Here is a 15,459-nt window from a genome sequence, read left to right as displayed (position 1 = left end):
GGAAGTCAGTCTCTGCTGTTCTTTTTTTTCCTAAGGCAGCAATTAACCAATATCAAAACCAGTAATGTGGGTCTTACTGTGCTGTCTGTACTACTCCACGCACTGCCACTATTTGTGTTATCTCTTACCTGCATTTCTACCTCCAGTCCAGCAACTGGTATTTTTTCTTAATAATGCATTTCCCATAGAAATAAGGTTAGAAACTTATGGATGGTATGATAGTAGTTCTTTTTATGGTTAAAACTTTTGACAAGAGAGTTAGTCTTAAAAATAGTAAAGGAAACATCCATCAGGGAGATAAAGAAAGAAAATACTAACTTTTCTTCTAGTTTTCCCTCTCCAAAGAATTAGTGCCATTTGGTTAATGGGCTTTCCTGGCTAAATAAACATCATCTATGTAGATTTCAGCACCTTGTCACTTTAACCATTTATTATCACCAAGTGTTCCTAACTGGTCTGCAGCTGCTGCATGTCACATAAAAAAGGAAAAGGTGTTACCAAATGTAGCTTAATTAGTCTACATTTAAAATTCACACCTCGTTTTATTTAACTACAGAAGCAGCCGTACTTTATGGTACGATTCTGTCTTTTATTGAGATTCTCAGGCATAACCAGTTAGCTGTTCTGTTATTTCACGTGCATTAGTGTTTATTTTGATAGCAGATTAAATGTAATTTAAATGAGGAGCAAATTTTGCATTAGCCCACACGTGTCACAAGCTGGGAGATGGCAGCATGGGGTAAATATTAAGGATTTAGAGACAAGCGTGAATGAGACTAGAGAAAGTCTGGAAAGATACATTATTCATAACTGATGACAGTTCTTTTGTGTGTTTGCAACAGCGTTTCATACAGTAGCCTAGGACGTGAAAAATACCAGATCGCCTGGGTTTTTGTTCCCAAGCAGGAGGGAGCGTGCTGCAGAGCAGGCATGCCCACACAGTGCCTGGTGGAGGATGTGTGAGCCCCACCAAGCAGCACAGGTGACCAGTGTGTTCATTAGAACAGGTGACCATGAGGGAGAGCGTGTGAGGATCCTTCGGGGACCCCTGGTATGTTAAGTCTGGGAGAGAGAGAAGAAACAGATCTGGTCGTTCTCTGCCGAATCACTGTTTTGTGATGAAGTGAGCCTCTTTTAATCCTGTGGATCGCCAAGGGAATGAACGCACTTGTAGGCAAACTTTGCCCTTGCATAGGTTAAATGCCTGCTGTCTCAAGGTTGTCTGTGCTATTGTAAGAATTAAGTTCAGTCCACTCTGCTTAAACATGACTATATTCAATAAATTTTATTTAAATTACAGGCCTTTTTTTTTTGTTAATCTTTTTTTTCATATGCAAGTTTTGTCAAATACATTTTATTTTTGACTCTGTGGTCCTTGCAAGTGCCAAGAGCAGATCACTCATTTCCTTTCAGATTGTAATGAGGTCGACATGTTTTATCTTGTTGCTGCCAAAATAAAATAATGGATTTCTTTTGTAGGTGGAACACCTAATTTGAAAACACTGTGGCTTGCCAAAGGGCCTGACGTGGAAAAGCAACGGTATAGTACATTTCTGGCATGCTTTTACCTTCAAGATGAGATGGAAGAACTCCAAGCTCTGGAAGCACCTGTTGCAGGATTCTGCTGCTTGCTGGCCTATCTGATGATGCAGGTAAGAGGGACAGTTGCTTTTTCCTCAGCTGTCAGCCCTGATAGATACGAAGGACAAATAAACTGGTTTTTGCTAGCCTGTGCTGGGCATTTCTCTTAATCCTTACTGTAGGCATAGCTGATCAAATATAATCGTACTGCATTACAGTAATTTTAATTACTCCGCTTAACGTGCACCATCCTGTTCAAGAAATACTTGGGGTTTTTAGTAGCTAATCATAACTCTCACATGCCCATGACAAAACCCCTTGGGCAGTCTAGCAGAGAGAGTATAAACTGAGGATTTCCCCTGCTCCTTGGGACCTGTTTGTAAATTAAAGTTGCTCCTTTTGTGTTTCCTTCATGTCATCAAAAGGAGACATTCCCTCAGGTGACTGTGTAGGCTGTGCAAACAGTATAAATATGTAGTCAGCTTTCACTGCTTTTTCACAGCATCTTGTCAGTCTACTAATTTTAAAGCCAGAATTGAGGATATGGCTCTTCTCATTAAATTCTAAGCAATAGGGGATCATTAGATAGCATTTCTGTTATAATTCCAAATACTTGGCAGCCTGCAGGCTACCTTGATTGTAATAAAAAGGGACACAAGATTAAATACAATATTGCTTCATTATTTACTTTTCTCTTAGGTATTTAATATATTGTCTGGACTTGCCACATTTCAAATGGTGATCTCACAAGCAGATTTTCCTCTCTGAGGAAGAGCAAATTATGCTTTTATCTAATCTGATAAGCTCAGCTTCACTTGTACTTAAACTGAACTGCATTTTGTCTTTTGTTTTGCTTTTTTAGATTTCACTTTCCTCAATAACAGACTTGTACTGGTGTGTGATACATGAAAACAAGTTCTCCCTGACTTTTCCTTTCATTTCCCTTCATGTGTTTACTCAAACTTAGATGACATATTGAGGAAGTACATATGGGAACTACACAAATGATCCATATAGGTCTTTTTTTCTTTAATTTTTGTATAACAGAATACAAATTGAAAATTTTTTGAAGATAATACTTACTAAACATCATTTCATGCCTTGCAGTTTGAAGTCAGCAAGATATATATCATGTACCTACCTTTTAACCTACTTGAAGTGTTCTTCCTATTTGGATATGAAAATGCAGTTTCATTTATCACTATTTCACTTATTTATTTAGTTATTCTGTGCACCCTTTCATAGCATGATAACTAAATCATTTGAGAAGGGTTTCTTTAGTGGGATTAAGAAGAGGAGTAACAGGATGGAACACCTACAGAAATGTGGATTTACTGAACTTTGATCACAGGATATTAATAAAATAGAAAGAAAAAAAAAGCTTGTCAGGAAAATGGTTTTCAGAACTTATAATCCAATGGCTACTGTTATAAACAGAGAAGAGTTTACAGCTCTTGCTTTCAACAGGAATAACAGTGGAGAGATCATGCAAAGGGCTCCGTTTGATGGAAGGCCTTTCATGGCAGTGCCAGCTTCTCAAGAACTGCCCCATTTTCCTGATTCTCTTCTGCCCACTGAGTTGCGCTGATACAATCTACCCCGTGAACTAGACTAGGGAATCAATTTGGAGTAAAATGTTTTTCATTGCTGAGTTATTTTAAACTTTGATTATTTCTCTATATTGTCTGTTTGTTCTCTTGGGATGTTTGAGAGGAAAACATGAGGGCAGGAGTGTCAGTAGCCATGCTTTGAGCTGGCCATATTGCTTCCATTTGTTTTATAGCTGAGAAAACAAAGCTTGTCTAACTGTGACCTGACTCTTGTCTTTACACTTTAGTCTTAAATTTTTATTAGAGAAGGAAGGTGAATTGTTTCCTCAGAAATTATTTAAATTGAGAAAAGTGTAGGTTGCCTTGAGGCAGGCCTCAAGTCTTCCTTCAGCTCGTGTGAGGGAGAATAAACTTCTTAAAAATTTCATTACTAATCATTTAATCTAAGCTAAAAATAAGAGTTTTACAGGAACCAGCACACTGACCAACCCATCTGGTTTCCTCGGAATGTATGTGCAAGTATTTAATGAAAACTTTAGATGAATTTTTTGAAAGAGAAAAAATTCCAATAAACAAACATTAACTATGTAAAAAAAGTGTTTATATGAAAAATATCTTTTTCCATGGTACCTTTTGAATATTCTCCAAATTAGGAACAAAAATAATGAAAAAAATTATGAAACATTAGGTCTGTCTTTAAAGTTGGGAAAGGTGGGAATGAGTTCAAATCAAACTGAAGCTTCCAGACAAAGGGGAAGTTTTCTCTTTCAATCTCTAACAGTTTTGGAATAAATCTGACAGTGGAATTGTGATAAGTCACCAAGTTTGATTACTGAATAAAATATTTCTCTAAAGAAGTGTTTTTACATTCATAAGCATTTTTGGCTGATGTGCTCTTTTAGGGGCATTTTCTTGCTGTTGTACTTGCAATCAATCTTTGATTTCCTTTTCTTAGGACAAAATTGTGCAAGTATTAAGAATTGTTTTGTAGATAAAAGTCACTTTTTGTTATTTCAGTGTATAAAATGTGCAGGTTTAGTAAACCTCTCTTGTTGCCATCTACACAAAGGTGACACCTGGCTTGAATTACAGGGTAAAGTAGGGCCATTATCAGATCTTAGCAGACAGGTGGAGTTAATGAATACCAAGGAGCATTTTCAAAGCTTAAAATGTTTCTGATATCACATTCTTGTGCTTTATGCAAGATTTAACAGCATCATAGAGGGGAAAGTATTTTACAGTGGGACAAGCAGTAGGGCCTGATTTAAAAAAAAAAAAGTATTTCTGAATAGTGGTTGAATGATTTTTATCCTGAGGAGGAAAGAATGGGTCACTCCTTCTAACGCAAAAAATGAATGACATAATTATAGATGGCCTCTTAATGCTTCTTTTCCCTGTTGATTTACATCAATACTTTCTTTTAAATTTTTCTCTCCATTTTATCTGTCACTAAATAGAAACTCTTACTGGACTGAAATGCAATATACCAATATTTCCCCATATTCAACCTGTTAAAAGAAAGGCAATGCAGAGTTTTAGGCAGCCTCTTAAGTGTTCTGTAGGCCCACAATGCACATTTCCACATTTTGCAAGAGAAACCTTTCCTCAAGCTCCAATTGATAAGAATTTGTAATGCTTTATGGATCTCACTTTGGAGCTCTCTGTATGTCCTCGACAGTTGTAACAGATATGAGGTCTTGGTGCACATGTATAATCTATAGTGTTTCATAAGAGGAGGGAAAGGATTAGAACTCGACTGGCACTGTCATGGAATCATCCCAGCTGGTCTCAAGGTGCTGTCTTTCTTCTGAGCTGATCACATGCCTCTGCAAAATCTCAAAACCCTTTTTCACAGCAGAAAAAGTGCCCATTCCTCCTTTGCTGATAGAAGTAAACTGTTATGTAAATTTGGAATTGTCATTTCTGTTTCCCCACTTGAACATTTCAGGTTTTTGTTTTGAGTTTTCCCTGCTTCCATATGCAGCCTTAAAATCTGAAAGAAATCAAATATGTTTTGGTAAATCCTGAAGTTTAGGTTAAAATAGGTAATTGAAATATTTTAGAATATTTTTGAAATTTCTCACAGATAAATGTATAAGCATTTTTAGAAAGTCCTAATGGTCATTGTGTCTGTGGCTCATTGAGGTGGTTTTTATCCTGTGTCTTGATTACAGAGTAATTTTTTTTAATTCTTTTTTTTTTTTACTATGCTTGATGTTACAGAGAGGGAGAAATTTCCTGTTATTAAGAAACTCCAAGGGAAGTGGAGAAGGGAATATATGAAGGGTGGGCATTTTGTTTGGTGTGTGGAAGTCCATGTGTATGCACTATACACAAGTGTTGGGGTATGCACTTCATTCAAGCTGTGAAAGAAAGTATTTTGTTCCCTGTGTGTTTTCCTAGATGATGCATTCATGGTGGTCATCATTACATGAGGTCACTGTTCTGAGTTGGATGTGCTTGAACAAGAGGATTCAATTTTCAGAAAGCTCCTCTTCAGAGCCTTCAGATAATATGTTAATTTTTTGTCTGTTTTAGGTCAGTAGCCTCTCTCTGGAGGACTTAAATGCATTTCTGGCACTCATTCTCTGCCTCAAAGGGAAGTCAGCAGCTCAACTGACAGGCCTGCAGGTATGGACTGGAATAATTGTGTAGCATAAAATACTCATGGTAACATTATGATAAATATTCTAGGGGTAAATCATTCTACATTAATTTTTTTTACAGATATAGGAGCTAGGGGTCATGGAAAATATATAGGCTTTTAATGTGCTACATTTCATGTGAATGCTTATATTTGTTAATCACACAAGAAATTAAAATGGAACGGACATTTTCTAGTGGTTGCAGTCCTAGAGTGAGCAAATTAGTCTCAGATTTCTTCCTTCCTTAGCTTCCAAACTTCCATCTGATGAAAAATTGGTAACAGTGAACCCTGTCTTACAACATTGCTTCAGTTTTTTTTACTGAGGAGGATTTTAGTTTTGGCCATAGGTTGTATGAAAACCACTAGATTAAATTAAATTTTGGTATTGCTGCTTGAGGGAGAATATAAACAGTGTAAACCTAACCAGAAAAAAGTTACCTAATGTGACTCACTGCAGGGAAAAACCATTAGGATTACACTGTTCTGTAACTCTGCAGAAGTTCTTTTAAATATTTTACATATACTCCATGCAAATCTGTTTTTTCCTTTCTTAGCTTCTGCCTTTCCACACGTGGATTGAAGATGGTTATTGCAGAAGAACCATTTAAATAGTTCTTCCTGCATATGAAATTATGCAAGAGTATTTTCAAATTCATAGCCTGAAATTGTAATCAAAGTATTAGCAGTGTACAGCACAGACCCCACATGCCAATGGCTGTTTGAGTGGTGGGTTTCTGCAAACTAAGTGGGAAAGACTTAGAAGTGGTTAGAACCTTAACATATCTTTATTCTGTAAATCTTGCTTATATTTCCAATAAATTCCCTGTTTCTTTGAGCAGTCCATGAGACAATTTTGAAAGTACTTTTTGTTGATCTCAAGGTAACACTCCTGTTACTATCCATTTGTTTCTAGCACACAAGTACCAAAATAGCAAAACTAGTGTGATTCCAGTTCCATTATTTGATTCCTTGTAACAAGTGAAGTCCAGGCTCCTATAAGTTTTTTCAAACTCATCACAAATTTGTTTTGTAGCTGTAGATCGAGTGTTAGATCTGTGTAACAGAAGAGAAGCAATGAAATGAAGGCAATATGGAAAACAGCAGGATTTATTAAATGTAGGATTTATTTCTGTCAGGTACATTACTGCACACAGTGTTGCACTCAACATTGTGAGGATCAGTACTTCATCAAGCCTGCATGGCAGTCATTCAGCAAAAGAATAAAGGAAATCAAGCCTAAGCAGGGGGTGTTGAAACAACTTGTTTGTAGATGCACTTACAGGGATTGTTAAATAAATTTCTAAAGTGCTTCAAAGTTTATTCCGCTTGAGTTAGAGGTCTTTGTGTGATTCATTTGTGTCGTGGCTCTTTGAAAATATAAATCTGCATCCAAACACGTAATATTAATCAATGTGTGCTACTTATCAGCATTGTACTGGTTCAAAGTTGTTCACAAAATTATTACTTACCCACAAGGCTTCTGGCTGGTCAGCTGTGCACACAAAAGTACATGAAGTGTGAAGCTGGTCTTACACTGTGTCATGTATCACTCTATGGAATGGACAGAGTGTTGTTGGAATTGACTTCTGCGTGCCACTGGCAAGTCCTTTCCAAAGTTATGTCCCCCTACTGCGTGTAAAAGCACTTCATGCACTGTCCCACAATGCCTTCTGCTGTGCTAGAAACCAACAAAAGATCATGTAACGTAGCTGAAATGGTTTGTATCAGGCTACTTTGTAGATCAGCTCCTTGTCTTATTCTATCAAAATTCACGATAGTGCCTTTGGTAATAGTTTGAGCCAGAACAAATTGTTCTGAAGGGAATAGTGAGGAAAGATTTTGGTCTCTTTCTCTTCTGAGGTTGTGAATACATAAATAAGAGTTTCAAAACTTTCCCTCATTGCCTTCAAATTAACTTTATTTCCTGTGTTTTGATGACCTGAATTTCCCTGTGGAAAAAAGTTGCTGTTTCTCAGTTGTATGTGTATCTGTGTCTTGTCAAGCTGTATCAAGAACAGAGAACTTAATAATGTCCTGGGAATTTTCTCTTGAAAGGGCAGGAGACTAAATAAATAGAATATCTTATACAAATATTCTAAGAATAATGATCAATAAAGCAGTCTCTCTGAGAATTATCATTCAAGCATCTAATTTTCAAGATCCCATCTCAGAATAGCCTAAACTGTTTTTACTCATTGCTGTGTTTATTTAGTCATTTTACAAAATTGAGTTATGCTCAACAGAGTTACTGAGTTATTTTAATAGTTGGTGAGTGGGGTATCAATAGGTATTTAACAGCTTAATTTTCTAGATATTTGTGTTTAAAATCAAAGGATCCGAGAGCAATGACTTATACTAGTACATAGTTAATTAATAAATGGAGTTTATAGTAGGAAGTCAGGAACAGAGTTTAATCTGTTTACCATACTTTTTATTTTCCATTGAAATGTTAAAAGTGATCCCTAGAAACAACTTAATCACAGAGTTTTCAAGGAAGTTATGGTAAAATTAATCAGCATCTGCAAAATTTTATGAAGATATTTTCTCATCTGCCATTTTGGACTTAACATGATAGTGTTATTTGAAGTAGAAAAAATCTTTATTTCTTGTAACCAATTCTGTAAAGAACATTAATTTGATTAAAAAATTCCCTCTTTCTGTAAAGAAGTCCATTAGCAAGTACGTTCTAGCAGAAGAATACTTAACTTCCACCATGAAATATGAGAGAAAATATAAATAGAGCCTGTTCTCATGGAATGAAGAGAGCCTTTCAGCCTTTACTTTCAAATCTACTTTCTAATATGCTGTCCATATTTCATAGTTAATGAGATCCATAAACCCACAAGTCTATGAAACAGAAATGTCTATGGTTTGAATATAGTGGGTTAAAGCCATAAAAAATATAGTTTATCTCATGCTGAAAGAAAGTGGGCTGTGGACATGTAACTACACTGTACATTAAATATTACTTTCTGAGAATAACATAATGTTTATACATGAAGATTTGATTATTTTTCAAGATCGATGGTTTCAAAATACCAAAATGTGCACACCATAGAAAAGACATTTTTCTGGTTAGATTTTTTCTCGTTTTCTTGTGCTGCCCCCCTTATATGGTAGATTAGTATTCTACTTTGCCCAAGTCTCCCATAGAGCTTATACATAAGGTCAGAATTAAATTTTGGACCCCAGGTTGTCTATTTCCCTTCTTTCTATTTTAATTTGGTGTGTGGTGTTGGCAAAAAGCCCAGAGAGCCATCAGTCGAACTTTGAGGCCATTGCAGAGAAAAAGAGGCACCAGCAGTCATGCTTCCAGTTTTGTTTCTTATATTGTGCTGGCCCTGGTTGTTTACAAGTGCAATTACAGGTCAGCTTTCACCACTAATGCATGTAAAATACTGCCTAAACAAGAAAACCCATAATGACTTGTAAACACAATTACATTTTTTCTAAGATTGCTCTAAATATTTGACTATATGAAAAATTTGTGTTGGAGGTGTAAAGCTGTGAGTCACGTCTTTTCTGAAAGTTGTGACCAAAGATGAGATGGAAAAATTTGGTTAAAAAGGAAGTACAAACTGGAAATTGGTAGATGAATTTTGGGTCCTGATAAATGATTTTAGAAGTGAAATCTATGTCAGAAAATAGGAAATCCAAGTTAATAGCAGGTACATGGGTGGGTATACACATCACTGCTGGGATTTAGAGCACTTGCAAACCCTTTATAGCTTTGCCCTAAAATGTCCCATTATGCCAGAATATCTGCTTAAGAGTGATAACATCTTTTGTACCACTTGTAAAAGGAGCAGTTTGGCTGCATCTGAGGTATAAGACAGTCAAGCACTAAAGTATATTCCTTCAATTTTTAAAGAGCTTTTTCTTATTTAAAATTATTAATGATATGAAACAAGCACAATCATTTTAGATCTGAAATTATAAGACTCAGAGAGTCTGCAACTTGACTGCAAATGAACTCTCACACAATCTGTATTAGGTATTATTTAATTAGCTTTTGGAATAATAATAATAAATACTCAGCAAAGTAGTTAACTAATTTGCAAGCTGGAAATAGCTTTAGCAAGAATTTTAGTTGCACAGAACTTTTGGGTATTTTTCATTGTACAGTGTCATGGAAGCAAGATTACCTTGGTTTTATACCTTGGTTTACCTTGGTGTTACACCAATATTACACAAGGTATTTTTCTCTGAATATTTTCCTGAGGGATACTTAGCCACATCCATTTAAAATAGCAGTTTGTTTTAGAGTCGTAGGTAAGAGTGTAGGTGTCTTGGTTAGGATCCCTCAGATTTAAAGAAGGACATTGCTACATCTATTCTGTATTTTTTTTCCTATGCTGTGCTGGCAGAAAAGCATAAATAATACTCAGATTCTGGACATTCAATAATTTAAATCTCCTGATGTATTTGGCAAGCCAAGCTATGTTTGTCAATGCCATTACATGTGATATTTTTCAAACAGACCCCAAACAACCTTTGAGAGGTGTCTGTATTTTTCAAAATATGATTGTTGAAAAAAATCTTTCCCCCCCCCAGGAAGTGTATGTTTATTGTGTCTTTGTGACTGTTTCCTAATTAATATTTGCTTGAAGTCTAGTTGGATTGAGTAAAACATAAAATGCAAGTAAGAATATTGTAAAGATCCTACGGATGAACCCTTCTTATATACAAAGGACGTGCTTCTGTCATGTACATTAGTATTAACTAAAATGGAATTTGAGTGCATTCCCAGATGCTTTACTGGATCAGGGTTTATATTCCCTCAAAATTTGCATCTGTCAAAAGTGTTTTAAAAATTATAGACGAGATTGCAACTGACAGGTGGTAGAGAACGGGGGGGATTGAGGTGATTTGCTGATCTTGGCATTGCTTCCCAGCCCATGTTCTCATCTGCGGTCTTTAGGTTTTCTCTGTGTTCTGGGCTAATCTGGAACTAAAGTGCAGCAGTATGGGATGTGATTTCAAGCTGGGATTGGTTCAGTCCCTGTTCAAAATTAGAAATATTCTTCTGATAGTCTGACTTAAGATAGTCTTAAATGAACCAGTCCAAATAGAACAGTTCCAGTCCACTTACATGGGTCAAGCATTAGTGCAAATACAATTATGTGTCAGGAGCTGAAGTTACTTACTGTTTACAGCGCTTTTCAAAGACCCATTTCTAAATTTGTGTCTATTTTCATAAGCATCTTTTGAAGTTCTGAAGAAAGTTGTCTGAATCCACCAACAACTGGCTCTACCTTTTTTGCTGCTGTTCGTTCAGAAGCATATTAAAAAAAAATCTTAGGCTTAATTAACTTATTCAATTTGCAGACAAGATTGGTGTTCTGCCCTACTCTCCCCATTTTCTTCTTGACAAAATTTGCTATATTTATTTGTATTACTAGAGTCTATTTCCCTGAACATTTTTTGCAGTTGACATTAGCTCCAGTATCAGAATTCACATAGCCGTGTGAATTCTCTTATATATCATTGGCACAAATGCAAACCACAGCATAACTAGATCACAGAATTGTCAAGTTTGGAAGAGACCTTCAAGGTCATCTAGTCCAACCATCAACCCAGCACCACCATATTTACCCCTAAATAACATCCCCAAGTGCTACCTTCAGTTGCTTTTTGAACACTTCCAGAGATGGTGACTTCACCACCTCCCTGGGCAACTTACTCCAGTGCCTAACCAGTCATGCAGTGAAAAAAAATTTTCTATTATCTAATCTGTATCTCTCCTGGTGCCTCTTAAGGCCATTTTTCTCTTGTCCTTTCACTTGAGAAACGGCAGAAGAGACCAAACCCCCACCTCACTACAGCCTCCTTTCAGGTAGTTGTAGAGAGCTGAGTTGTAGGTCATCTCTTCTACCTTGTGAAAAAAATTTGTTTGTTTAAATGGATTCAGTTTGCCCAGGGAGAAAATGTTGAGCAAGGTTTTGAGCAAGGGTCTTAAAAAGAGGATTTTTATTCCTTTGGGGAAGATGGTCTTGCATTTTTCTCCATAATTGTGTAAGTTTGCTGTGCATTTCTGTGAGTTTTCCCCTCTACTGTCTTGTAGCTCATTATTAGCAAGGTTTCAGCAACATGGAAATAGCAGCAATGTTTCAGTTATAAATTGCTTTTAGACTGTATATAGCTTAAAGAATATTTCAGGATGCTTAAGTTAAAAGACACTCTGGAATTTCAGATAACAAAATTACTGTTAATTTTTAATCCATGCCAAATAATATTGCAGGAAGTGAAACATAGTTATTAGCAGTGAGGGTAATAAAGCTCTCCCAAAATATCAAGCAAACTGACAGCTTTGAGAAAGTCAGAGATAACTTATTGCAGAGAGGGAAAAATAAATATTTCCAGTATCAAATTACATTTTCCTCCCAAGTTTGTGTTGGTCAAAGTGTATGTTTACTCCTGAGTTCAGTAGTTTTCACTCCCTTGCATATGGTGTGCTAGAAGGAGCAAGCAGCCCGTGAGGGTGGGAGGTGGTGTTGGCGTGGCGTAGGTGGGGTTGCTCCCCACTGCCTTTAAGGGCTGACCTGTGTGCCCCAGGGCAGGTGACGTGCCGGGGCTGGAGCAGGGAGGGAAGGCAGCGTGCCGTCGGGAAGCGGTGGCACGCGCGCACCTGCCCGTCATCTGCTCGGGGCTGCCTGCACCTGCCTGCGCGCCTCTGTCACGCCTGAGCAGGAATGCAGGCTGCACATCTGTCCAGGCTTTCCCTGCAGAAGCAGATGGCTGTGTGTAACTTCAGAGAAGCAAAATGTTTTCTGAAATGAGCCACTTGGAGGTGGATGCATTTATAGGCATATGGTTGCAGTGCTTTGGTGGACATACTGGAGGTTTTCAAATTACTATGTAGAAATGTTCATCTGGAAGATATGAGAAACAGCAAGGCCAACCAAGAGCTGATTTGTTCCTTTTCTTTTCAAATGTATTCTTGATTGACGTGGTCATTGTCCAGGGGTTAAAAGTCAAGACAGTGTCCAGTTCCTCTCTGTTGCTTCTTCTATGACTTTGGTCAAATTGTTCAGTTCTTTCTTGTATTTTAGTTCTTGCTTCTAACAGTTGTGCACCAGTAGTCTCAATAATAAAAGTTTTTTAGCCAAAAGTGCTGTGTAAATGTGAACTTCTAATATGTTAACATTAATATTGATGTCATACATATATTCTCCTCCCCTTCATCTTTGTTTTGGGGTTATTTCATTTGATGTTCACTGAGAAACAGCTGAGATGTGGTTGAAGGAACTTTTTATAAAGAAATGGAGCTGTGTTAAGAGAAAAGCAATAAAAGTACATTGTGATATCCCTTACCAGCATTATTTTTTAGCATCTCAAGACATCATCACTTGTTAAGACATTCTAATCCCAGTGTTACACGTGAGGAAAGAACACACAGGGACAATAAACACTGAATGTGTAAAGGTAGTTGTGTATTACCTCCAAAGGAAATCAGTGACTTATGGAGAGATTTCATTTCTTGCTTAGTAATCTCACCAGCATGTCTAGTGTCACACCAGCACTATGCACATTAACTAAAAAGGTGTATTACATTCATCCTAGGCTGCTGTGTATTACCGTGATAGATTCAAAAGAAGTTCAGTTCCTTGCCAAATACAAAGCTCTATAGGTATTGGTTTTAGCAAGGACAGATAATGCATACCTAAGCATCTTTTCCTATTTAGCAGTAGTTTTCTATATACTCTCTGTGTGTAGAATACACAAACACGACTTGGCAGAAAATGTTTCTATGTTAGGACTTATGTTCTGTAAGTTCCCCAATGAGAGCTTTACTTTTGAATGTAATAAAAGCAGAGCTATGCCAGTACACTTTTAAAAATCCATCCCTCAACCTCTCAGTGCTTTTAACTTTCTAGCAAAATCATACAGTTGTATGTTGTATTTGTACCCTGAGGCTTCAATACAATAGAGGAATAGTTCAGACTAGGAGCAATGGTAAGTAGTATTTTTCAATTACAGGAGGCTGAAAGTGTAGTGGCATTCTGCAGGAAGTTTATTTTGGCACAGCACCTTCTGCATAAAAAAAAAATTAAAAGGTACCCTTTGTTCTAAAATGGCTGTGGAGCCGTTCCTGAGGGTGAAATGTTATCAGCAAAGTGCCTGCAGAGTCCAGTGCTGGCTGAAGGGCTGCGATCCCAAAGTTTGGCTTATTACAGAGCATGCATTTTCTTTAAAACAGCATTCTTCTCTCTGTTCAATATGTCTTTAAAAATGGCCAAGTTACTCTCACATAAACTCTTTCCCTGTTTAATTTGCTCTGACATAGTGCCAATACAAGAAAATGTAGAATACTACATGTAAGTAATCTTTTTTTTTCCTTAAAACCTTTATTTGTAGTCAGTTCTTGAATAGCTCAGAAGACCATCTTTATGCAACAGCTGTGTGCACCAAACAAAGGTTCTCTAATTTCTCTGTATGTATTCATCTAAACCATAGCACAGCATTGGCATTCTTGTGCCAAAATGCAGCGTTCAGGCTGTGTATGGCATTTCCATTTCAAAAGGAATAGGTGTTCTGGAAGTGGTTACTCTATTGCAGCTTAGTTACAAATGAATTCCTGATGCCTTGAACATACCTGATCACAGGTTACAGTTTGTCAGTTCCCTTCACAGGTCATCTGAAATGCTGCTGCCTGACTCATTTGATTTGTCTTGGACCTTGGGATTGTCATGAAATAGAAGCAGACAAGTTCTTCTTTCCTTCTTCAACCTGTGGACTTAACACCTAGAAAATTCCTTAGCCAGAACTGTTTACCATGGACTGTATCACTTCAAAGGGTGAACCGCAGTATCAACAATGTTACTGTGCAGCTGCTTTGCAATACAAAGAAACCCAGGGAGAAACAAAAACCAACAAAACCTATATTGCACTGGCAAACAATATTTGCTCTACTGGAATTCTCTACACTAAGTATCTTGGTTCAATGACAGTTTTATTTGAAGAGTTTATGATATGAATAACAGTCGTGATAATGTTTCTGGAAGCTGCAGTGCTTCAGACATGCTAAATTTTGTCTAATCTAATTCTGCTGAAATTCAGTGACCTTTCTGTTGGTTTCAGTGGGAAATAAATCAGGCCCTTGAGAAATATAAACTCAAACAGCTTAAGAGTGGGGATGGTTGTGCCGGTTTGGCCAAATTTAGAAATATATCCTCTGAGAGAAGGCAGGTTATAAACCACCCCTCCCCCACCAGGTTCGGGAAAAAAAAGAAACACAGAAGCAAAAAAAAAAAAAAAAAAAAAAAAAAAAAAAAAAAAAAAAAAATATGCAGGGAACGAGAGTGTGTTATCTCTGTCTGCATCCTTGAGGGGTTTTTTTCTTCTCTCTCTGCTCAGGCTCAGTTTAAAAGCATAGAAAGGTATATATACAAATTTCTGGGCATAGTGCAGCGATAGGGAATACAACATCAAGTCACCCCAAGACAGTGGTCCTACGTTAGGACAATTGAATAAATCTTGAACTTCTACTCTGAATCTAGGGAGGGAGAAAAAGAAGACTAATTTTCAAGCTTGGCTAATGAAGCTTGGGACAATTGTAGCAGTGAACTGAGCAGTTGCAGGCCTAACCAGCTGTCATTTGCCGGTAGAGTCTGACTGTGGAAGGACATCCTGCATTAGCAAAGGCAGCATAGCACACTCTGCTGAGTAGTTCTGTTGGTG

General features: G+C 37.1%; 1 protein-coding gene across 1 annotated transcript in view; it reads left to right on the top strand.

Annotated features, from left to right (window-relative positions):
• The window catches only part of FAM120B (family with sequence similarity 120B), a 48,044-nt gene that overhangs the window by 15,696 nt on the left and 16,889 nt on the right, over positions 1-15,459 (top strand). Inside the window, exons 5-6 of the mRNA XM_032102369.1 lie at positions 1,480-1,652; positions 5,670-5,762. Of these exons, the coding sequence (XP_031958260.1) occupies positions 1,480-1,652; positions 5,670-5,762 (266 nt within the window). The remainder of the gene's footprint in view (positions 1-1,479; positions 1,653-5,669; positions 5,763-15,459) is intronic.

The sequence above is a fragment of the Corvus moneduloides genome, chromosome 3 (genome assembly GCF_009650955.1).
Source record: "Corvus moneduloides isolate bCorMon1 chromosome 3, bCorMon1.pri, whole genome shotgun sequence".
NCBI lineage: Eukaryota > Metazoa > Chordata > Aves > Passeriformes > Corvidae > Corvus > Corvus moneduloides.
Note: the sequence above shows the minus strand (reverse complement) of the source record. Positions and strands in the feature narration are given on the sequence as shown.